Here is a 24,530-nt window from a genome sequence, read left to right as displayed (position 1 = left end):
CCTTACAGTTTGTTTTCGTTATGTGGCTATTAAATACACGTTATTACAGCTTGCATTAGGCAGCTGAGGTCGACTGGGTCATTTCATCACTGAAATCAACCAACACGCGCTGTTGAGTTTTACTTGTAGAGGGCAACTAGTTATGCTCCCTCTTATACCTATTAAAATAAAGGTCGTGGTGCCTTATAGACGTCCAATAAAGAGAGAGGGAGGGAGGGAGGAAAGAAGGAAGGAGAGAAGGAAAGAAAGGAAGGAAGGAAGGAAGGAAGAGGGAGGGAGGGAGGAAGGTCGTTCACATATACGGAGAATATTTTTTGACTCAAGGCCTCTATTCGGTGCATCGCCATGACTCTCAACAAACCTGAAAGCACCGTCATGCCCTTTTTACGCTTTTCCCCCAGACACATGGGAACCCAGGGTTTGCCCTTGGCCTGGGTTTTAGGAAGTGTTGTGGGTTCGTTTGCCCCAGGTGGCCCAGATTTGCAGCCCATAAGGAAAGGGGAAGAGTCCTGAGGGTCAAATTCAAAAGATCCGGGAAGAGCGTTACATCAAAGAATTGGCAACAGATAACTTGCAGACACCAAGAATTCAGGTCAAGGGCCCCTGGAAGGAATCTCAGAGGCAACAAACAGCGTGGACGGCAGGGGGCGCAGAGTGGAAAGGGCCTTTTAAGAAGAGCTTGGTTCTGAGTCTGGCGAAGTAGAAAACACGGAGGGGCCACTAGTGGTCGCTGGATGAGAAAACAGAGACTCAATGGCCTCAGATGACAGCCCCAGACCCTGGAGCTGGTAAGGGCAGAGGTGAGATTTAAGACCTGCTCTGTCTGACCCCCAAATCCATTACATCAGCCAGAGGTGGTATGACTGCCCTTCCCATTGACCTGCTGAAGTCGGGCTGGGAAAATCCAGGAATTGGAAAAAGGCAGTTGGGCACCAAACAAGTGAAGTCAAGGTTGAGGAGGAAGTTTTTCTTTCAGCACAATGACATCCAAGGGGCGGGAATTGCAACGGGGGAATTGAAAGGCTGAGCAGAGCTTTCCTGTCCTTTCCCCTGTTTCAGGCGCTTCCCCTTCTCAGCTGCATGGACCCGGAAAACACAGAATTCCTTCTGCATTGACAGACCAGCTGGAGCAACTGAAATGGGCTTGGGATCCAGGATGTGTGATTACAGACATGGCCACAAGGTGGAGACACATGGTTGTCAATCCCTATGTCTTGTTCCAAGGCTGAGCCGTATTGAGGGTTTACCCAACAGTGCATTAGCTGGGTAGTAAGGTTTAAAAACAAACATAGTTTTGTAGTCATTTTCTTAACCCTGAGTAAGGCAGCCCGGGGTCATTTTTCTAAAGGACTCGGGATAATTTAGAAATACCTTCCAATTCCTTAGACCAGTTGTGAATACATGATTAACCTAACATTATTTAATACTGCAAATATTTATCATGCTGGCGCCCTGTGCAAACACAGTGCTGTATTTTGAGAGGGACTATGGACTGTAAAACAAAGGCAAGACACAACTGGGGGAGGGACTTCCCTGGTGGTGCTGGTGGTCGCACTCCTAATGCAGGGGGCCTGCGTTCCATCCCTGGTTGGGAAACTAGATCCCACATGCCGCAATGAAGAGCCTGTGTGCTGCAACTAAGACCCGGCACAGCCGGAAAAAAAAAAAAAAAAAGACACAACTCAGGGAGGACTTTATCAGACACCACTGGAAGACACACCAGGAGGGCATCTAAGTGTAGCAGGCTTAGTCCAATAGAGATAGACTCAGAAAAAAATGATGTTTAGATATAAACAGAATAACAAAACAAATGTGGCAAAATGTGTTTTTTAAAAAAGGTGAATCTGGATAAAGGATATATGGGAGTGCTTTCTACTGTTTTCAGAATTTTTCTGTAAATTTGAAATTGTTTTAAAATAATAAAAGGTTTTGGGTTTTTTCTTTTGTTTTTTGTGTTTTTTTTGCGATACGCGGGCCTCTCACTGTTGTGGCCTCTCCTGTTGCGGAGCACAGGCTCCGGACGCGCAGGTTCAGCGGCCACCCATCTGAGTGGCTTTGGTTGTTTCAGGTAACCTCTCTGGCCTGTGTCTCTTCTTCTGTAAAACAAAGAATCCAATTTTTTTCACTGCTGTAGAGTGTTGCACTGTATGGATAAACCTCAGCTCACCCATTCCCCTAGAAAGAAAGAAAGAACGAAAGAAAGAAAAAGAAAGAAAGAAGGAAAGAAGGAAGGAAGAAAAAAGAAAGAAAGAAGGAAAGAAAGAAAAAGAAAGAAAGAAGGAAGGAAGAAAAAAGAAAGAAAGAAGGAAAGAAAGAAAAAGAAAGAAAGAAGGAAGGAAGAAAAAAAGAAAGAAGGAAAGAAAGAAAAAGAAAGAAAGAAGGAAGGAAGAAAAAAGAAAGAAAGAAAGAAAGAAGGAAAGAAAGAAAGAAAGAATGAAGGAAGGAAGGAAGAAAAGAAAGAAAGATGGAGGGAGGGAGGAAGGAAGGAAGGAAAGAAAAAAGCAAGTGAAATTGATTTTAGTAGTGTATTTTATTTACAATATATCCAAAATATTATCATTTCAATATGTAATCATTGCGTTCAATTATCGATGAGATATTCTAAATCCTCTTATTTTCATTGTCTTCTTGGACTCAGCCCATCTTATTTGAGAGCTAGCACATTTCAAGAGCTACTACCCACCTGTGTCTCATGGCTGCCTCAGTGTGAACAGCAGAAGTGCTGGTTCTCTGGGCAGCTCCAAGCTGGGGTCCAGCCCCAGCCCCCATCCAGGCTACTCTTTTCTGGTCTGAGGCTGGAAAGCTTTCTCTCGCTCCTCACTTGTCCCTCAAATCTATGGTCAGTGCACATTTCTTCCTCTTGCAACAAAGTCTTTACAGTTTTGGAACTACAAAGACAAGCAACCTTTATCCTCTGCTTTCTGCGGTGCCCTGGCTTCCCTGAACGGTGAGGGCAGTAAACCCAGTGGACTGAATGGATTAGAAGGAACTACCAGGAACTACAAAACTGAATCAAAACTATTTTCGTACAGCAAAGTATTTTTTTCCTTTAATTTTGTTTTCTGTGTTGTGGGGTGCAGGGGATGGGGAGAGCAGTGGGCAGCTCCCTAGTAGAAAAAGGATTTCCCCCAAAACTCTTCCAATTCCACCAGGAGGCGATAATTCAGGGTCAACAGATTCCTCTTTTCAGGTCAAGGCTCCGATCCTTCAGCCTCTTCAGCGTCACTTGCTTGAATGTAAGAAGGATGACCAGAGGCCAGTTTAGGGAATGATGGTTTGGCTTGGAGGACCAGGGAGGGAAAGGTGCCGGGGGACAGGCTGTAAACTCCCTGTGGGCAGGGGTAGTATTTTATGTCAGCTGCATTTATTATTACTGTGTTATGTGATTTAAGTACCCTGCTATATAATTTTATCCTCATCGCAAACATACAAAGGTTTATAGTGTCATTTCCCCCATTTTACAGATAAGAAAACTGAAGGTCAGACACATATATGTCACATATCATGTATCAAACCATATATACTATATATCTATATATATCATATACATCATAGATAAATAGATGATAGATATATAGATAAGTAGGTAGCTAGAGATATATGCTGTATAGATATATGCTATATGATTAAAAGGGAATAAACATAAGAAATATTAACATTTATCTCTGGATGACTAGGGACAAGAATAAGGGCACTGCTTTTCACTATACATTCTCGTATAAATTTTGAGTTTTCAATTGGGTAATACGATACCTAATTTTTAATAAATACAACTTAAAATAGGAAATCCAGTCGAAGGTAAGTTGAGGCATCTCCCGACAAATCACCCTAGAGCAGATATTTGTTCAGGGAAGAGTCACCAGGTTGCCGCTCTTCCTGACGCAGTTATGATACACTTCCCCCGGGAGCCCTGGAGGAAAGCTATAAAAGAACTTGAAAAAATATCTGGCTTGCAAAGATTGCCTTTCCCAATGTCCTTTGGTGTGCAGAGCTTCCTGAAAGGAAGTTGGGCAAATCTGTGTAGATTAAGGCAACAAGACTTCTGCGAAAAGAAGATGGAGAGCCAGCCCCACTTTCTCTGGTAGACCTCCTCTGGAGAACTGGGATGGTCTCCACTGAGACCCACTCTCAGGAAGTGATATTAAGGACTCCCAAGGGGTAGCAACCATGCTGGGCAGTCTACACTGGGAAACATCCCTACACCACACCTTAGAGATTCATGGGACAGGGGTTGGGGACAGTATGCAGCTATAACAGAAATACCATCTTGATCTGACCCCCACTGCCATGCCAACCAGTTTCATGGTTGTGGTTGTTACAGCAGCTAGCATCAATTCCCCTGACTGGTACTCTAGATATTTGCATTTTACAGAGGATTTCTTTCTAATTGGTGAAAATTCAGACTAAATAAATATCTTAAAATTCACTCCATTTGAGGGGACAGAGTCCTGCAAAGAACCTCTTAGGTCTTAGATTCTATCTTCTACCATGTCCTTCTATGTTTTAAACCACCCTGCAGAGGTCACTGTCTGATTGGAAAGGGGATACCTCTAAGGGCCGCTTTAGGTCAAGCTTGGAATGTGACTGGACCGAATTCAGTTCATGTCAACAAATGTTTTTGAGCACTTACTCTGCACAGGTATGTGACTAAGCCCCTGTCCACATTATGGGGCCCCTCAACACTCTTCACATCCACCTTTCAAATCCTCATTGCCAGGAGTCCATGTTGCACGGCATCAGGGAACACCACTCAACACCGTGTTGTATGTGAAGGGTTCCACCTACCGCCGTGTCATGGTCAGGCTTCACAGATGCATGAGGCCACCTGGCTATTCCTCTGGCTGTTTTCATTTTGTAATTTAATAGTGCTCCCACTAGACAGCAAGCTCTCTGAAAACAGGTATGGTGTATCTTTTTCTCTACTGTATTTGCTGCTATAGTTTCACTGCTGCATTTAATAGTACCTTTGAGTGTTCAAATAATTTTTGTTGAACCAGTGACTAGGTAGATGGATGAGTGAATGAGCAAACGAATGAATACAGACTTGATTAGAACATACTGGGGGAACTCCAAACAGATGTCTCCTCCATCTGGGTGGATGGTGACGTTTTAACAAACATCCCTGACAAAATAGGAAAAGATTCTGGGTTAGAGCTCTGCCTCAGTTTGGAATGTAGTTTCCTGTAAATCGCAGAAACTCCAACAAACAGTTACCTAAAGACGTTCAGGTTTATTTGTCTCATACAACATAAATGTGGACAGGTAGTAAGATCAAGAAGATACAACAATCATACATAATTATGGACCTAACAGCAGACCATCAAAATATGTGAAGCAGGGACTTCCCTGGTGGCGCAGTGGTTGAGCGTCCGCCTGCCGATGCGGGGGACACGGGTTCGAGCCCTGGTCCGGGAAGATCCCACATGCCGCGGAGCAAGTAGGCCCGTGCGCCACGGCTGCCGAGGCTGCGCTCTAGAGCCCACGAGCCACAGCTGCTGGGGCCCGCGCACCTAGAGCCCGTGCTCCGCAGCGGGAGAGGCCACCGCAGTGAGAAGCCCGCACACCACAGCAGGGAGTGGCCCCTGGTCACCGCAACTGGAGAGGGCCCGCGCGCAGTGGTGAGGACCCAACACAGCCAAAAATAAATTTAAAATAAATAAATAAATTTATTTAAAAAAAAAATATGTGAAGCAAAAGCAGACAGAATTGAAGGAAGACATAGACAGTTCTACAATAGTAGTTGGAGACTTTATTACCCGACTCTCAATAATGGATAGAACGACCAGACAGAAGATAAGTAAGAAAATAGAGAACTTAACACAATAAACCAACCAGATCTAACAGATACATACAGAACACTCTACCCAAAAACAATATACTTATCCTTCTCAAGTGCACATGGGACATTTTCCAGGATAGACCATATATGAGGCCACAAACTTACTCTTAATAGGTTTAAAAGATAGATACACAAAGTTTCTTCTCTGACCACAACAGGATGAAATTAGAAATAAATAACAAATGTTAAACTGGATTCTCTTCATTGTTTTTTAACTGCATTTTATTCATATTGAGACAGGAGAAGAGCCACATCTGATGGTTGGCCCAATTCATACTGCAAGGGCATTACTTAATGCTCAAAAATTTTTTTTTTCTTATAAGAGATTACACAGTATTATAAGACAGAATTCAAAAAACTAATTGACACTGACACATAACCAATTTATGTTTATTTATCTTTCAATAAACACTTGAAAAGGGAAAAAATGTAAAACTGGAAAATTCACAAACTTGTGGAAACTAAACAGCACACTCTTACACAACCAATGGATCAAAGAAGAAATCATAAATGGAATTAGAAAACACTTAAAGATAAATGAAAACATAAACACAACCTACCAAAACTTATGGGGCACAACAAAAGCAGTGCTAAGTGGGAAATTTAAATGCTTACATTAACGGGGGTTGGGGGGGGACAAAGATCTCAAATAAAAAACCTAACTTTACAACTTTAGGAACTGGAAAAAGAAGGGTAAACCCAAAACTAGCAGAAGGATGGAAATAATAAATATTAGAGCAGAGCTAAACAAAATAGAGAATAGAGGAAAAGAGAGAAAATCAACAAAACCAAAAGTTTGTTCTTTGAAAGATCAACAAAATCAACAAAACTTTCCCTAGATGGACTAAGAAAAACAGAAGACTGAAATTACCAAAATTCGAAAGGAAAGTGGAGACATCTCTACCAATTCCACAGAAACAAAAACGTTTATGAGAGTACTACAAACAACTGTACACCAACAAACTGGATAGCCTAGAGAAAATGGGCACATTTCTAGAACTTACCAAGATTGAATCAAGAAGAAATAGAGGGCTTCCCTGGTGGCACAGTGGTTGAGAGCCTGCCTGCCGATGCAGGGGACACGGGTTCGTGCCCCGGTCTGGGAGGATCCCACATGCCGCAGAGCGGCTGGGCCCGTGAGCCATGGCCGCTGAGCCTGCGCGTCCGGAGCCTGTGCTCCGCAACGGGAGAGGCCACAACAGTGAGAGGCCCGCGTACCGCAAAAAAAAAAAAAAAAAAAAAAAAAAAGAAGAAATAGAAAACCTGAACAGACTAATAACAAAATAAGGAGACTGAATCAGTAATCAAAGACCTCCCCACAAAGAAAAGCCCAGAACCAGATGGATTCCCAGATGAATTCCACCAAACATTTAAAGAAGCGGTAATACGAGTGCTTCTTAAACTCTTCCAAAAAAATAGAAAAAAAAGGAACTCTTCCAGAATCACTATATGAGGCCAGTATCACTCTGATATCAAAGCCAGACACTATAAGAAAAGAAAACTAAAGACCAATTTCCCTTATAAACACTGATGCAAAAATCCTCAACAAAATACTAACAAACAGAATTCAGCAAAATACTGAAAGAATTATACACCATGACCAAGTGAGATTTATTCCTGGAATGCAAGGATGATTCAACATAAAAATTGATCAACGTAGTACACTATATTAACACAGTGAAGGGAAAAGCCCATGTGATCATTTCAATTGATGCAGAAAAAGCATTTAGCAAAATTCAACATCCTTTTATGATAAAGACACTCAACAAACTAGGAATAGAAGGAAACGACTTCAACATTATAAAAGCCATATATAGAAAACCCACAGTGGACATCATACTCAACTGTGAAAGAATGACGGCTTTTCCTCTAAGATTAGGAAGAAGCTAAGGATGCCCACTTGGCTTCTTCTATACAACATGGTGCTGGAAATCCCAGCCAGAGCAATTATGCAAGAAAAAGAAATAGAAGGCATCCAAATTGGGAAGAAAGAAGTAAAATTATTTGTTTGCTGATGATATGATCTTATATGTAGAAAACCCAAAAAGATTCCACAAAAAAAAAACCCTGTTAGAATGAATAAATGAATTTGGCAAAGTAGCAGGGTACAAAATCAACACACAAAAATCAGTTGCATTTCTGTACATTATCAGTTAACAATCTGAAAGGGAAATTATGAAAACAATTCCATTGACAATAGCATCAAAAAGAACAAAATACTTGGGAATTAGCTTAAGCAAGGAGGTGAAAGACTTGTACAATGAGAACTACAAAACATTGCTGAAAGAAATGAAAGAAGACGTAAATAAATGAAAACACATCCCATGTTCATGGATTGGAAGACTTGATGTTGTTAAGATAAAAATACTACCTAAAGTGATCTATAGAGTCAATGCAATTCCTATCGAAATTCCAATGACATTTTTTGCAGAAATAGAAAAACCCATCCAAAAATTCATATGGAATCTCATGGGACCTCCAATAACCAATACAATCTTGACAACGAAGAACAACATTAAAAGACTCACACTTCCTGGTTTCAAACTCACTGTAAAGCCACAGTAATTGAAAGAGAGTGATCCTGGGGACCTCCCTGGTGGTGCAGTGGATAAGAATCCGCCTGCCAATGCAGGCAACACGGGTTCGAGCCCTGGTCCGGGAAGATCCCACATGCCGCGGAGCAACTAAGCCCGTGTGCCACAACTACTGAGCCTGTGCTCTAGGGCCCGCGAGCCACAACTACTGAGCCCACGTGCCACAACTACGCCCGTGCTCCACAACAAAAGAAGCCACTGCAATGGGAAGCCAATGCACCGCAGCAAAGAGTAGCCCCCACTCGCTGTAACTAGAGAAAGCCTGTGCACAGCAACGAAGACCCAATGCAGCCAAAAATAAATAAATAAATAAATAGATTTTCAAAAAGAGAGAGTGATCCTGGCATAAAGTCAAACACATAGACCCATGGAATAAAATAGAGTCCAGAAATAAACCCTCACATATATAGTCAAATGATTTTTGACTTGGGGGTCAAGACCATTCAATGGAGAAAGGACAGTCTTTTCAACAAATGGTGTTGGAAAAACTGGATATCTACATGCAAAAGAATTAAGTTGGGGCTTCCCTGGTGGCGCAGTGGTTGAGAGTCCCCCTGCCGATGCAGGGGACGCGGGTTTGTGCCCCGGTCTGGGAAGAGCCCACATGCTGTGAGGCCCGTGAGCCATGGCCGCTGAGCCTGCGCGTCCGGAGCCTGTGCTCCGCGACGGGAGAGGCCACAGCGGTGAGAGGCCCGCGTACCGCAAAAAAAAAAAAAAAAGGATTAAGTTGGTCCCTTACGTAACAGCATATACAAAATTAACTCAAAGTGATCAAAGACCTCAATGTCAGACCTAAAACCATTAAACTCTTAGGAGAAAATATGTGACAAAGTCTCACAACCTTGGCTATGGCAATGATTTCTTGAATATGACCCAAAAAGCACAGGCAACAAAAGAAAAAATGGACAAATTGGACTTCATGAAAATTTTAAAGTTTTGTGCTCTAAAGACACTATCAACAGAGTAAAAAGGCAACCCACAGAATGAGAGAAAATATTTGCAAATCATGTATCTGACAAGGATTAACATCCAGGATACACAGACAACTACCAAAAAATCAATTTGAAAATGGGCAAAAGGCTTGAACAGACATTTCTTCGAAGAAGATATACAAATGGCCAATAAGCACATGAAAAGTGCTCAACATCATTAATCACTTGGGAAATGCAGATCAAAATTGCAATGAGATACCACCTCACCTCCATTAGGGTAGCTACTATTAAAAAACAAACAGACAAAAGACAGGAATAAAAACCAAGTATTGAAAAGGATGTGGAAAAATTGGAAACCCTTGTGCACAGTTGGTGAGAACGTAAAACGGTACATCTGCGGCAGTTAAGAGTGTTGCAGTTCCTCAGAAATTAAAAATAGATTATCCTATGATTTAGCAATTTCACTTCTGGGTATATACCCAAAAGAATCGAAAGCAGGGTCTCGAAGAGATACTCGTACACCGTGTTCATAACAGCATTTTTCACGAGAGCTAAAACATAGAAGCACCCCTAGTATCTACTGACAGATGAATGGATTAGCATAATGTGAAATGTACATAAATGGAATGTTATTCAGCCTTCAAAAGAAAGGATTTTTCTTTTAATTTTTTCTTCTCTCTTAAGATACTTTAAGCTTTATTAATATCTCTCATATTAACAGTAAACCTAAGAGTCCAGAGAAACGCGCCGCTAGTTCGGGAGCCATGGGCAAGACTCTCTTCTCTCTGGGTCTTAGTCTCCTTGTCTGTAAGATGAGGGGCACCCAGCCTGCAGTGCCTTTATATGCTTCTGGCTCTGCATCAGTTCTCCCCACTCCCCAGCAATCCCAGACATTTCCATGGGGCTGTGATTTACAAAGCTATTCGAAGGTACCACCCTACATGAGCCACATCTTTTCCTGGAGTCACATGGGGCTGACCTCCTGCCGTCCACACACAGAGCTAAGACGGGAAAGATGCATCGAGAGCCAGTAGGATGGAAGGTTTCCCACAGGTCCATCCAGAGCCCCATTCCTGGTCATCCTCAATGAAGCCAGCCTGGCTGATGGCACAAGAGGGACAGTCCTGGGGAGCCCAGCTGCCTTGTCGGTCACCATCAAGGGGAGCAGGTGGAGGCAGACGTGGGTGGGGGCTGAGCCCCGGGCCTCCTGTGACCCACACAGCCCTCCAGTTGGCAAGGCTGGAGACACAAGCTTATGTCTTCTTAACCACGCTGTACACTGGCTCCTGCGTCTGGGGCTTCTGGGAGGGAATTCTGTCCGTCTTAGAATCCTGGCTTCGGGGATCAAATACCACTGAGGTGTAGTGAAGGTTTTCACTGGGGAGGCCCTGCAGAGACAGAGACCAGAGGTTCAGGAGAGGCAGGGGAAGCAGGAACCCCCAGCTTAGGGCCTTAGAGAGGTTCCACTGGGGGGCGGTGGCTCCACCCTCCCCCACTGTCCTGGCCTCCTTCTCTTGCAAGGGCTGGTCTCCAAGATCCTGTCCACCCACCTGCTCCACCCGACCTGGTCAGGACACAGCACAAAGTCCCAGGCCTCAGAGCCGGGGGATTCCCTGGGGTCTACTTTGAGGTCATTAGTCACTAAGTTAGAAAAACAAGGATGTTGTTAGTCTCAGGGCCACGTGTCTGATGCTTAAATCTCCCCCTCATCTTCTCTAACAACTGATCCCTCAGCCTCTGCCTAAACTGTTCCACTAACGGGAGGCTTACGACCCTGGGCCGGGTGGGGTTGGGAGGCAGCCTCTTCCATCATTCTACTTTACAATGGCTGTGGGTTGACCCACAGGGGGTCATCGATAAAAATCTGAAAAGCAGAGTTCATACCAAAGAGATCATAGGACCAAAGCAGTGAGAAATCGCAGTCTTTGACATTGGGTGTATGGTACATGGTCAGTGCCTGATGAATGCTGTACTTTACTGAGTACTGATTATCACCGGCCATTTCAACAGCTCCTTCATCTCCCACCCCACCCCCTCACCCCCAGCTACAAGGACAACAACCTTTGGCAAAATCTACACTTGCTCCGTTTTCTACGTGTCCTTGTCCTAGAGAAACAGTGTTGATCCCCTCACTCCCCTCTCTGCCTGCTGCCACCCCACTAGGTGATGTCTCTATCATAGCCCGGGGTCCCTGTGACAGGAGCTGGGCCCTTGCACTCACCAAGTTGCTGTATTCCACCTCCTCCTGTGTGGGTCGAACGGGCTGTTCCAGAAGGGGCCACATCTGCAGCTCTAGATTCTCATAGCAGGGTTCACTCCGCTCAGTAGCCTAGGGTGGGCAGGAGGTGTGGGGGCTTGGTGGGTGTCCACAGAGCCCCTCCGTGGTCCAGCCCAGAGTGCCCGCTGTCCTTCCTTCTCTGCAAGCATCTCCCCTTTCCCTCTCTGCTCTGAGCGTCCCAGTCTTCCCACTCGGCCTCCCCCTTCCCACACGCTGGTCCTCTCAAGGGAGAATTTGAATGGTCAGGTCAACAGCTGGGCTGGGAGGACTCTCCCTCACTCCACTTTCCCCTGGGGTGGGAAGAGACTGGCTAGAGTTCATGATGACCCAATGACCAGATCTCCCAGGCGTTGTTCTTCCCGTTCGGGGTGAGCACCTCGCTCCATCCATGTGTGATCCACACAGACCTCCACTGGCTGATGGGACAGTTCAGGCCCCCAACATCCTCTGTGCTCCCCGCAGCTACCCAGACACTCCTCCTGCAGTAGCCTTTCTTACCTGACTGGGGTTCTGGGGAGGCTGTGGATTCTCACCAGCTAAAGAGACAAGAGAAGAGAAAGGAGGTCGAAGCCCAGTGCAAGGCAGGGATGGGGATCCCTACGGTCCAACCGGAGGAAGACCTTTCCCTAGAGACTTCAGCCCTGGGGACCTACTGCCTCAGGCCGGTAGCATGGTAGGAACTCAAGGGTTTGTTGAATGGGTGAATTAGTCAATGAGGACATGAATGAATAAACAAATGAGCAGGAAGGATCCAGCTTGGGGAGAGGGGCCAAACAAAGGTAGTTCTCCAAACAGTCACTCATAAAAATGTTCCCCAGGGACTTCCCCTGCAGTCCCCTGGTTAGGACTCCACGCTTCCAATGCAGGGGACTGGGTTCGAGCCCTGGTCGGGGAAGATCCCACATGCCACGGAGCAACTAAGCCCGTGCGCCACAAATACTGAGCCTGTGCACTAGAGTCCGTGAGCCACAACTAATGAAGCCTGCACACGTAGAGCCCGTGCTCCGCAGCAAGAGAAGCCACCGCAGTGAGAAGCTGGCGCACCGCAAGGAGGAGTAGCCCCAGTTCACCGCAGCTAGAGAGAGCCCGCGCACAGCAACAAAGACCCAACGCAGCCAAAAAAAAAAAAATTTATGGTACGTATTTTTTTACCGCAATTAAAAAAAAATGCAGATCTGCAGGCCCCACTGCTGATGTACTAAATTATCAACGGTGAGGATGAAGTCCAGCTATCTGTGTTTTAACAAAGCCCTAAATTTGTTTAAATAAAATAATAAAATAAAAGGCAGTGTCCTTGGGCTTCCCTGGTGGCGCAGAGGTTGAGAGTCCGCCTGCCGATGCAGGGGATGCGGGTTCGTGCCCCGGTCCGGGAAGGTCCCACATGCCGCGGAGCGGCTGGGCCCGTGAGCCATGGCCGCTGAGCCTGCGCGTCCGGAGCCTGTGCTCCGCAACGGAAAAAGGCAGTGTTCTTGTGGAGACCTAGAGCCACATCAAACTATACAAAGTCACAAGGGTCATCTGCTCTGACCCCTGGCCTGGGCGTCCACCCCTCCCAGACACGAGGCCCTGTCAGCTCTGAGGGATCGCAGCTCAGGTCACACAACCTTTTGTTTCTGGCTCCTGCAGCGTGGCTCTGCAGGTGTCCTGCCTCCGAGCAAAACTCTGTGCACCCCTGGCCCTTTCAACCTGGAGCCCCAGGAGCCGATGGGGACAGGTGATGCACACACAGCCAGAATGTCCTATAGGTCGAGGCGCACCGCCAGGCAACTCCAGAGCCCAGTCCACTAAACGCTGCGGGGAGACACTGTCCAGCCTCAGGGAGGGAGCCCCAAAGTCAAAGGTGAGATACCCACCTTCAGGAGACACAAGGGCACGTATGACAGAAGTGTTTGCTAAGCCCCATCAGTTGACTCAGCAGAACATGCAACCAGGGGCTCTGAGATATGAACACATTTTGTTCCAAATGCTGCAGGCGGGTGCCCCACTACCCTCTGTCCCTTCAGCTGAGATGGGTGATTTGATGATAAGGAGGAAGGGGGCTGGTGAGGAAGGGATGGGAGTCCATTCCTGGGGAGGGAAGTTGGCATTGAAAGAATTGGGTGGCAGCCAGCTGGACGGGAAGCACCCTGAAGGTGGAGCCAGTCTACCCTGGTCATGACAGTGTCCCCAAGAGCCCGGTACAGGCCCTTGTGCACAATAGGTGCTCAGGACAGCTTTGCTGTGTGAATGAATGAATGAACAAGAGTGGGCTGAGGGGTGGTAGGGCAGGCAACAGGCTGAGGCGGGAGGGGCAAGGACACTGGGTAAACAACCCCAGATGCAGCCAGGAGATAGGAGCTGCGACGCAAAGCAGGGGAGGGACAGTCAGGCTACATGAACAGAAAACCTTTCTCGTGTTGAACAAAGATCACGTAACAAGGTGTGATCCACCCGCACAAGTCAACTCTGAGTCAGGGATTTTCGGAAGAACATTGTTAGCAGGGAAAATCATACAATATGTTAAGGTTTAAAAGTGGAATTACAGGGCTTCCCTGGTGGCGCAGTGGTTGAGAGTCCGCCTGCCGATGCAGGGGATGTGGGTTCGTGCCCCAGTCTGGGAAGATCCCACGTGCCGCGGAGCGGCTGGGCCCGTGAGTCATGGCCGCTGAGCCTGCGCGTCCGGAGCCTGTGCTCCGCAACGGGAGAGGCCACAACAGTGAGAGGCCTGTGTACCCAAAAAAAAAAAAAAAAAAAAAAAAAGTGGAATTACAGTATGATGCAAACATTTTAAGAAGTCAGATGTGCAAAAGGGACTGCAAGGACGTGACTCAAATGCCCGTGGTTGGTTTTCTCTAGGTGGTGCGAGCTTCCGTTTTTATTTACTAGGGTGAATTTATTTCCTTCTTTGTGCTTTACTTACTTTTCCAATTTTCTACAGTGATCACGCATCCCTTTTTTAAGCGGGGGGCGGGGGGGGGGGCGGGGCGGTGCTTTTTAGGTGAAAGGGCACTGTGGAGATGGCTGGGACCCACAGATCTGAGGCAATCAAGGCTGGGAAAATCCCCATGTGGTAAGCAGTATGGGTTGAAGTTTAGGGGGAGGGTTCCCAAAAATGATATGCGAGCAGCAGATGGGGAAGAGGAAGTGGTTTTCTTTCCATCCACCATGGATACATATGCTGAGGCTGATTTCTCTCCTAAAGGCCTGAGCTGTGCTGGGGGGAGAGGCTGAACCCCACGGGGATGTTGGAGGTGGGAGAGTAATGCAGGGTCCCCTCTACCCGGCCCCCAGAAAGTACCAACTCCCAGTTAGCACTGCAGCTATGGAGCAGAGCAAGCTTGAAAGGCTCAGCATTGGTAACTATGCACGAACATCCCCCCAGAACCCTGTGCGCATGGAATCAAGAACCGTCAGCACGGTAAGAAAACTTAAGGCTCACGTTCCATCTCGGGCAGAAACCGGCTGTCCTCCAGGGGACAGCTGGGCCTCCAGCCAGCAACAGGACCACAGCTTCACCGGTTCCTCTGTTCTTCTGTTTATTTAAATTTGCTCAACTGTTTATTGAGCACCTACTTACTGAGCACTGGACAGGATGCTGGGTGCACCCTACGTTCTCTCTTTTAATCTGAGCTCAGAGAAGAGTGACTGGAGCTTCCTGGGGTACCCAACGTGATGATATTAAATAATACATTCATTCAACAAATACTGTACTTTCTCGAGTCAGGGTCCCTGATCTTAAGGAGTCGCACGGGCTGGTGGGCAGGTGGGCATGGAAGCAGGTGTGACAATCTGGTGTGAAAAGGGCTATCGTGGTGGAAGAACCGAGGTCCACCCGGAAAGGGCCTCTAAGCTGCTCTTGGGGGGCCAAGAAAAGTCCCAGAGGAAAGGAAATCTGAGAGCAGAGCTTAGGGCCCAGCAGGAGTGAGCCACAGAGAGGCAGGGGGGCACCCCAGGCGCCCAGAGCAAACGCAGAAGTTGGGAAACAGCTGCCTTCCAGCTGTTCCAGAATGTAAGGACGGGCAGGTTGCAGAGGGCCTTCAGTGTCCCGTGGGGACCTGGACTTTGGAGAGTGGGGGAGGTCACAGAAGGGTTTAGACAGAAGAGGGACACTGCTTCACAAGCACCCACCCCAGGCCCCGCTGTGGGAAACGCCTCTTTTCGGGGAGCTATCTCCCACAGCCTGGATCTGCCATGCCAGGACACTGCCTCTGGGGTCTGCCCTCTAGGGTCACCCAGGATATGTGGTGTCAGGGGATGCATCTGAAGACCATTCTGGGAACCAGGACACAGAGCCTCAGAGACCAGAGGCTGTGGGCGGGGCCTGCCTACCCCGGGGCGGCAGGTGTAAGGAACTCACTCACATTTGATCCGTCTCTGAACCATTCTCCAGGCCAGCAGTGAGATGCCCCCCAACAGAAGCAGCAGAAGTGCTAACAAGGCCAGCAGCACTTGGAGCCTGAGGGGAGAGAGGGTGAGGTGGGGCATCACGCCTTCCCTCTCTTGTTCAATAGATAGATAAGGTCCCATTGAAAAAATGTAGATGGTATAAGGTCTCCTTTCTACACATCCCCCATCTACCTAAATCCCCCCCCCACACACACACAGTATACCTAAGAACCTTCCAGAGGCTCTTTATTCAGATACAAGAAAATACGAATGTACATTATTTTTACATATGTCCTTTTTTCACACAAAAGAGGCAGGGTATAAACACTAGTTTTTGGTTTTTTTTTTGCGGTACGTGGGCCTCTCACTGTTGTGGCCTCTCCCATTGCAGAGCACAGGCTCCGGACGCGCAGGCTCAGCGGCCATGGCTCACGGGCCCAGCCGCTCCGCGGCATGTGGGATCTTCCCGGACCGGGGCACGAACCCGCGTCCCCTGCATCGGCAGGCGGACTCTCAACCGCTGCGCCCCAAGGGAAGCCCTAAACACTAGTTTTTTTACTTAACAATGCATCTTGGAGAGCTTTCCATGTCAGTACATGAAGAAGTCCTTCGGGGTGTTTGTTTTGTTTTGTTTTGTTTTACAGCCGCATAGGATTCCATTGCATGGACGGACCATAAATTATTTAACTCTTCCCTCTCTATGGGCATTTCTCCCAGTCTATTGCCATTACAAACATGGCTGCAAAAACTCGCCTTGTAACTATACCATTTCATACTTGGCCAAGCTGCAGCTGAGTTCCTGGGACGCTGACATAACTTGGGGCTTCTGGTCCCTCACTTGCTCGGGCCCCTTCTTGAATGCCTCGTTTGCATCCGTAATGCTCTAGTCTTTTCTTAAAGATGCACTTCCCCGCCCCCTCAGCCTCAGCCGTACAAAACCCAGCTCTGTCCCCCAGGTGTGCATCCATAGAGCCAGGTGGCATATTTGGGGGCTGAATTTCACCTTGCCTGTTATTAGGATTGTGACTTGGGTTGTCAGGAAGCCAGTGGAGGGGCCTTGGGGGTGTCATGTAATAAAGAACCTGACTGGCCTTTGCCCCTGGCTCCTGGAAGGAAGACTAAATCCTTGGGATTCTCCTAGTAATAGGAGTACGTTTGTTATTCATGAGCCCCTCAGACCTGCCTGAGTTCTTGCTGAGAGATGGCATGACCCAGGATGGAAGCTGCTCACCACGTAATCAGAGATTTGGGGCTCTGAGCCAGCCTGACCTTCAGGGAAGTGAAGGGGGGCCGGGGATTGAGGTCAGTCATGTGGAAAATGATTCAATCAGTCAGGTCTGTGTCATGAAACCCAAATAAAAACGATGAACACCGAGGCTTGGAGGAACTTCCTGGCCGGTGAACACATCAATGTCCTGGGAGGGCGATGCCCCCTGACCCCACTGGGAAAGGGCACGGAAACTCTGCATCCAGGATCCTCCCAGACCTCGCCCTGGGTGTCCCTCCATTGGCTGGTCCTGACCATTTATCCTTTATGATAAAACTGTAAGTACAGCACTTCCCATGGGAACCCCCAACTTTGTATCCAATTGATCAGAAATGTGATGACCTGGGGAATCCCCAAAGTGCTCTGGCATTTCTGAAGTCAGGCCGTCTTACGGCACTGAGCCCTAGGAGTCTCGTGGGACGCTGGGGTCTGTGCGAATTCCAGGTGGTCAGTGCCGGAATCACCTTGCAGGGCACCAGGTGGTGTCAGAATAGAGAGCCTGTGAACCCCAGAAATGGTTTCTGACAGTATGTATTTTCTGGGGAGAGAATCTATAAATGTTGTCAGATTCTCCTGGGGTTTCTGGCCTCCCCCCCCTCAACCCCGCAAAAAAAAGGATCGAGAATCTCGAATTTAGAAGAAAGAATCTAAGACTTTGGAATCTCACAAACTTGGCTTGGGAGCCTAGCCTGCCTCTGTGGCTGCATGACCCAGCCAATCACTTAACCTCTCAGAGCCTTGGTTTACTGGTCTGTAAAATGAGGGTAATAATGGTAAAGGTTGTGAGTAACAAGTGCGGACATTCATGTGAGGCATTTAGTACGAGCCTGGTAGGATATCATCAGCTCTCATTAAATTTACTTTCCGGGCTTCCCTGGTGGCGCAGTGGTTGGGAGTCCGCCTGCCGATGCAGGGGACACGGGTTCGTGCCCCGGTCCGGGAAGATCCCACATGCCGTGGAGCAGCTGGGCTCGTGAGCCATGGCCGCTGAGCCTGCGCATCCGGAGCCTGTGCTCCGCAACGGGAGAGGCCACAACAGTGAGAGGCCCGCGTACCGCAAAAAAAAAAAAAAAAAAAAAAATTTACTTTCCCTCCAGCCACCCCCCAGCTTCCTTCCGGCCTGAGCCCTCTCTCAGAGCCCAAGGCAGGTTCACCCTGACCCCTACAACCCAAGCTAGGAGATGCAGACCGGCTTCCAGCCTGGATGCAAAGAGAGCCAGAGGTCCCCAGCCAAAGGGATGGGGCTCCCAGCCCCAAATGGACAAGAGGAAGCCCACCTCCAAGACATGGGGACTCAGGTGCCTTACCCCCACCCCTGCATGGCTTCCTCCTCGTTGCTGGCGCTGTAGGTGGGATGTGCCATGGCCAGGGCGGTGAATGACATTGTTGAAATACTGATTGTGATTGTCGAGGTCTCGGCCACAGCAGTAGGGTGGGTTGGCACTGGTGCTGGTGCTGAAACACAAATCAGACCCAGGGAATGCTCTCTGACGCTCCCACCACTCGCCAATACCTTCTTTGTTTGATTTCACACGAAATGCTCACTCAGGAAGAGGGCAGGATGGAGGACCCTGCAGCCAAAGTCTCCCCAGGACCCTCCCGGGGCTGAGTGAGCATTTCCTAACAGGACGCAGGTCCCCAACAGCCCCGATTCCATCCTGTTGATGAGGTCAGGGTCCTCCGGAGGGCCCACAATCACTCCCACTCCCAGGCTCGTTCTCCCCCCACCCCAAGTCACAGCCACACGCTGCCTGCCAGAGACGGCTGTCTGGACTGCAGATCTTGTTAGCACCCCCACTGCACTGGGCACCCGGCCACCACCCCCTCTCCACTCAGCTCCCACCCCCAGCACGCCGTCCTCTCTCCTTTGCACGCTCACTCTCTGAGCCTCCCCTTTCCCTGACAGGCACCTTCCCATCGCTCAAGACTGAGGAGAGGTGCCAGCGCCCTGACTCTCTCCCTCTCTCTCTCTATCTCTCTCTCTCTCTCTCTCTCACACACACACACACGCACGCACGCACACACACACAGTTTGGTCTCTGATCAGATTTCTACCTTGGCTAATCCAACCTGACACTCTTTAGGTAACCCTGTTGCTGGTACAGGGGGAAGGGGTGTGCACGGCTCACCTGGGGACACAGACACCACAACCTGGATGGTGGGGTCAAGTGAAAATGGTACCGTGATCCCACACACGTACGTTCCTGCTTGGTCCTCCCTGAGGCTCTCCAAGGTCACTGTGAAGGTGAGGTTTGCAGGATGGTCTCTGATGGACACGTGGCCCCGCATTACTTCTCTCTCTGGCTCTTTGGTCTCCACAGTCTTCCACGGTAACAAACATGGGGCTTTGCACCAGTATTTGCTATTGTCTTTGTATTTCTCCGCGTACCGACACTCCACGCTCAAGGATCCCCCCACAACGCCTGTCACTCTGCTGGGGCCCCTCAGGGACAAACAGCCTGGAAAACACAACCGAGTCTGGCTGTTCACTAGGTGGGCTTGGGTCAGGGGCACGCTGGGGTCACCCCCCAGTGTTCCCCCATCTCATGCCAGCCACCTCCCATCAGCCAGAGAGTCCTTCCCCGTCCACGCTGTCACCCCTAAGATTTGATCACAGCAGCTCCTTCCTCCAGATCCCAATCTCCTTTCCTCTGCCCTTCCCACCCCTCACCAACCAGACACCTCCCACTTCCGAACTTATCTGGACAATAAGAGCTCGCCTCCAAGCACCTGGCTTTTCCTGAGGGACAGCATCTCGCCCTGAGGCCTGAAGAAGCCCTCACAGCAATCTGTTCCCACCGAGGGAATATGCACCAAGGCCAAGAAAGGGCTGCCAAATAGTGCACAAAAGAAGACTGGATACACTTGGTAAACTTTGTGGATTAAAAAAAACACCGGGCTTCCCTGGTGGCGCAGTGGTTGAGAGTCCGCCTGCCGATGCGGGGGACGCGGGTTCGTGCCCGGGTCTGGGAAGATTCCACATGCCGCGGAGCGGCTGCGCCCGTGAGCCATGGCCGCTGAGCCTGTGCGTCCGGAGCCTGTGCTCCGCAGCTGGAGAGGCCCGCGTACCGCAAAAAAAAAACAAAAAAAAACAACAATCCTTCACACACACAGGAAGTTTACTGATGAAAGCCTTCATTTCATCCTGGGTCTTACTTCCGTTTGCGCAGCTCCTGTAGACTTAATTTTCAAGGGAAGCTAGTGTTTGTTTGTTCTTTTTTTTGGAACCTCGTGTTTTGTTTCTAAGATTTTACGTCTGCCATTTTCCCAGAGAGTCCTCAGCTAAGGGGAGTTGGGGGACGAAGACGATGCATGTGACGTTAATGCTAGCCACCAAGCCGAGGACACGCCCCCCTCCCTGATGCTTTTGGGTACCACTCCTCACACCCGTGTAATTCTGTGATCAGGCCCCCAGAGTGGTGGGGGAGGGGTGGCTTGCGCTCTTTCGCTGGAGTTAGAACTCTTTAATTTCACTTGCTTTTTCAGGTTCTTAAATCACATGAAGACGCTGGAATGTAAACTCCAGGGGCCTCCTTCTTATATCTTCAATGTCTACAAGTGCCCGACACATAGTAGGCCCTCAACAAACACTTGGGTGTGAGCACATCTCCCACCCCATGCAGCTCTCAGTCCACAGGTGTCCAAAGCTGACTGCAAACTCCCATCCTCCTACTCCCGGGTGCCCATCAGGACGTCCTCTCCTGGCCTGGGTGGCAGACGCCCTTCAGAGAAACCTTTCCTAGCCCCGTCACAGGTGTGACGTTTCCTGAGATGCTCTGCAGCCATGGCCATGGTGAAGTGGAAAGGGCAGCAGAAGAATCTGGGTTTTGTCGGTACTATGACATATCTGCTGTGTGTTCTGGTGGCAAGTAACTTAACCTCTCTGAGCTTCAGATGCCTAATCTGCTATGTGGTGATGATCGGTAAGCCTCACATGACATTTGGGGGCGTTGAATGAGATAATGGGTGTAAAATGCCTGGCAAATAATATTAGGTTGAACCATACGAAATTGCTGACATTCTACTATTTTTGATGAAGAAAAAAGGAATTTCAGAAAATTCAATCTAATAAAAATAGATAATCCTCTGTCCAGCTGAATGAAGACACGAAAAGATAAAATAATCACAGAGACAGAGAAAATTAAAAGAATCAGAGACGGTCCTTTGCAGAAATTCTCTACAGATAAATGTGTAAATCTGGATGAATGTGTGATTTTCTAGAGAAACAAAAATCAGTAAAATTGACACATACCAAGTGCTTAATAGATAAATGTCTATTCCAGACCTTCCTTCACGTAAGATGCTGCCCCTGGCCCCAACATCCAGACTCGATTCCCTGCCTCTCCTTCACTGTGAATTGTCACCTTTCTCTGCCTGGCTCTCAGCTCCCCTCCCTGGTCTGGGTCACCCCATCACCCCCACCCACAGTACCCAACCATCTGTCTCCATGGTCTACCTTCCCTTTGCTCTACCTCTCCGTCTCTCTTTGTTTCTCTCCCTGTGTCTCTGTCTCTCTGTTTGTCCTTCTCTCTCTCCATCTGTCTCCCTCACTGTCTCTTTTTTTCTGTCTCTGTCTGTTTCTCTGTCTCTCTGTGGGTCTCTGTCCCTGTCTCTCATTATCTCTCTCTCCCTGTCTGTCTGTCCCTCTCTGTCTATCTGTCTGTCTCTATCTCTTCTAACAGGATGCTCCTTTTTGTCCTAATGTTTTACTTTAGAAGCGCAAAGTCTCATCCCATTAAATCCCAGATAAACGAGTAAATCATCCAGCGCAAGAAGTCGAGAGAGGAACGCATGCATACGCACCCAACCCAGGAGAAAAGAGTAAAGCCAGAGCAGAAGTTAGTAAATTAGGAAAAGAAAAACCATGGAACTAGTACATACACCGAAAAGCTGATTTTTCTTTTGGGAGAAACAAACAACAAAATAGACATTCTGTGAGTAGCTAGATCAAGAAAAAAAGGAGAAGACACGCATACACAATTAAAAAGAAAATAGCCTGGGGTAATTTGCAAGTCTCTACAAAAACACTTGTAAACTTGGGCAAAACTGGTGATTTTCTAGGAAAGTATAAATCACCAGTATTAGCCCAGAGAAGATTTTTTTTAATGTAGACCGATACTGGTAAGTGTTATCAAGGGGTCCTTTCCCAATGATAACTATGTGAGGTGATGTAATTATTTCACAGTGTATACGGGTATCAAAACATCACCGTGATTATACACCATAAATATACACAAGCTTTATTCGTTAATTATACTTCAGTAAAGCTGGGGGGAAAGAAAAAAAGAAGAAGTTCCTTTTTCTTTCCTTTCCAAAAAAAGAGGAGCGAAACCCAGACAGTTCCACAAGTTAGTTCTCTCAAAACCTTCAAGGACCAAATAATCCCAATTTTATTTAAACATTTGCAGAGGATAAAGAAACAGGGAAACCTCCCTAATTCTTATCATGAAGTCCATATAATACATCAAGACTAAAATCCAGCCAAATATCTTAATATAATTCGCCGCTTGAATAGTTCAAAGGAGAAAAAATTACAGGCATACTTAGACAATATTGCAGGTTTGGTTCCAGACCACCGTAGTAAAGCGAATATCACAATAAAGCAAGTCACGTGAAGTTTTTGGTTTATAAAAGTTATGTTTACACTATACTATGGTCTAGTATTTGTGCAATAATATTATGTCTTAAAAAAAACAACGTACAGGGCTTCCCTGGTGGCGCAGTGGTTGAGAGTCCACCTGCCGATGCAGGGGACGCGGGTTTAAAAAAAAAAAAAAAAAAAAAAAAAAAAAAAAAATGTACATACCTTAATTAAGAAATACTTCGCTAAAAAATGCTACCCATTATCTGAGCCTTCAGTCACTTGTCATCTTTTTTGCTGGTGGAGGGTTTGAAATATTGCAAGAATTACCAAAATGTGACAGAGACACGTAGCGGGCAAAAGCTGTTGGAAAAATGGAGCCAATAGACTTGCTTGATGCAGGTTTTGCCACAAACACTCAATTTGTAAAAATAATACAAATAAACACACCAAAACAAACCAAAAGACCCCCCCGCAGTATCAATGGAACGTGATAAGGCGTGGCCTGTCATCATCTCTATAGATAATGAAAAGGCGAACGACACCTGATGCTGCTGTTTTTAAGAACACAGGGGATGCCTTCTTTACACTTAACAGAAACTCTGGACACCGGCCCAGTCAGGGACAAGGCAGGCATGACTGCTGCCGCCTCTCTCCTGGGCATCATTCTGGCCAAACCAGCCCGTGATCAATGAGGGAGGAAACCAGAGGAACAGCGAACCCACCATGCAGGCAGATCCCGCGAACACCCTAGAGGGTCAGTAGAAGAATGAGTGGTGGGACTTCCCTGGTGGGGAAGTTAAGACTCCCCACTCCCAATGCAGAGGGCCCAGGTTTGATCCCTGATCAGGGAACTAGATCCCACATGTATGTTGCAACTAAGAGTTTGCATGCCGCAACTAAGGAGCCGGTGACCGCAACTAAGGAGTCCACCGGCCGCAACTAAGACACAGCACAACCAAATATATAAATATTTAAAAAAAAATGAGTGGTGAGAGGATGACCAGTTTCAAAATTAATACACAAAAACTCACAGCTTTCCTATCGACAACTAGTTGGCAAATAGAATTGAAGAAAACATCAATTTATAAGCAAAATGACCCCCAAATTTAAAATGCCGGGAATAAACCTAGCAAGACTGCAGGAGCAATCTGAGGAGAACCCTGAAAGCTCCTGGAGGCTTAGGAGAGAAATAAGTGCAAGGACACCCTCTTCTGCCCGGAGCAAGCCTCCCCCTTCTGTCCCACAGCTGCTCTGCCCCACTCTCCCCATGGATGGAAGTCCCATCTCCCTTCCTTGGAGACCACTGGCCCCCTAGTCCTCAGGCCCCTGCCCCTTGAGCCGCCCTGGACAGTCATTCACCTCCATGACCCTGAGACGAAGGCCTGCCCCTGCCCGGTCCCCAAACTTCCTCCACCCCCTGGGACCCGTGAACCACAGGGCGCCTTCTGACAGTAAACACGTCCCTGGGTGCGCTTGGTGGTCACTCTGCCACTCACTCTGGTGTGTAATAATTCATCCCCAAACCTTCTGCAAAGCCCCTCCTCTGGGCCCACATCTTTGCCCCACTGTGGCTCATCTAAGGCCAGATGGATGCAGAAGGGGAGACAGACCCTCAGCCCTACCCCTCCGAGGATGTGTGTCTTATGCGGTGGACAGAGGGCATCCCATCCT

At 47.8% G+C, this 24,530-nt stretch overlaps 1 protein-coding gene across 6 annotated transcripts in view; it reads right to left on the bottom strand.

Annotated features, from left to right (window-relative positions):
• Positions 1-9,051: 9,051 nt before the first annotated feature.
• LOC112410324 (CMRF35-like molecule 8) overlaps positions 9,052-24,530 on the bottom strand; it is a 22,776-nt gene continuing 7,297 nt past the window's right edge. For 5 of the 6 annotated variants that reach the window (XM_024760830.1, XM_024760831.1, XM_024760835.1 and 2 more), the window contains exons 3-8: positions 19,405-19,734; positions 18,583-18,730; positions 15,984-16,078; positions 12,142-12,179; positions 11,587-11,694; positions 9,052-10,753 (exon numbers count right to left, since the gene is read on the bottom strand). In XM_024760830.1, the coding sequence (XP_024616598.1) occupies positions 10,619-10,753; positions 11,587-11,694; positions 12,142-12,179; positions 15,984-16,078; positions 18,583-18,730; positions 19,405-19,734 (854 nt within the window). In that variant the 3' untranslated portion in view covers positions 9,052-10,618. Of the gene's footprint in view, positions 10,754-10,791; positions 11,007-11,586; positions 11,695-12,141; positions 12,180-15,983; positions 16,079-18,582; positions 18,731-19,404; positions 19,735-24,530 lie in introns of those variants that run through there. The other variant, XM_024760832.1, reaches the window with a different exon arrangement.

The sequence above is a fragment of the Neophocaena asiaeorientalis genome, unplaced genomic scaffold (assembly GCF_003031525.2).
Source record: "Neophocaena asiaeorientalis asiaeorientalis breed wild unplaced genomic scaffold, Neophocaena_asiaeorientalis_V1.1 scaffold30, whole genome shotgun sequence".
In the NCBI taxonomy this organism is placed as follows: Eukaryota; Metazoa; Chordata; class Mammalia; order Artiodactyla; family Phocoenidae; genus Neophocaena; species Neophocaena asiaeorientalis.
This window is presented reverse-complemented; position numbering and strand designations above follow the sequence as displayed.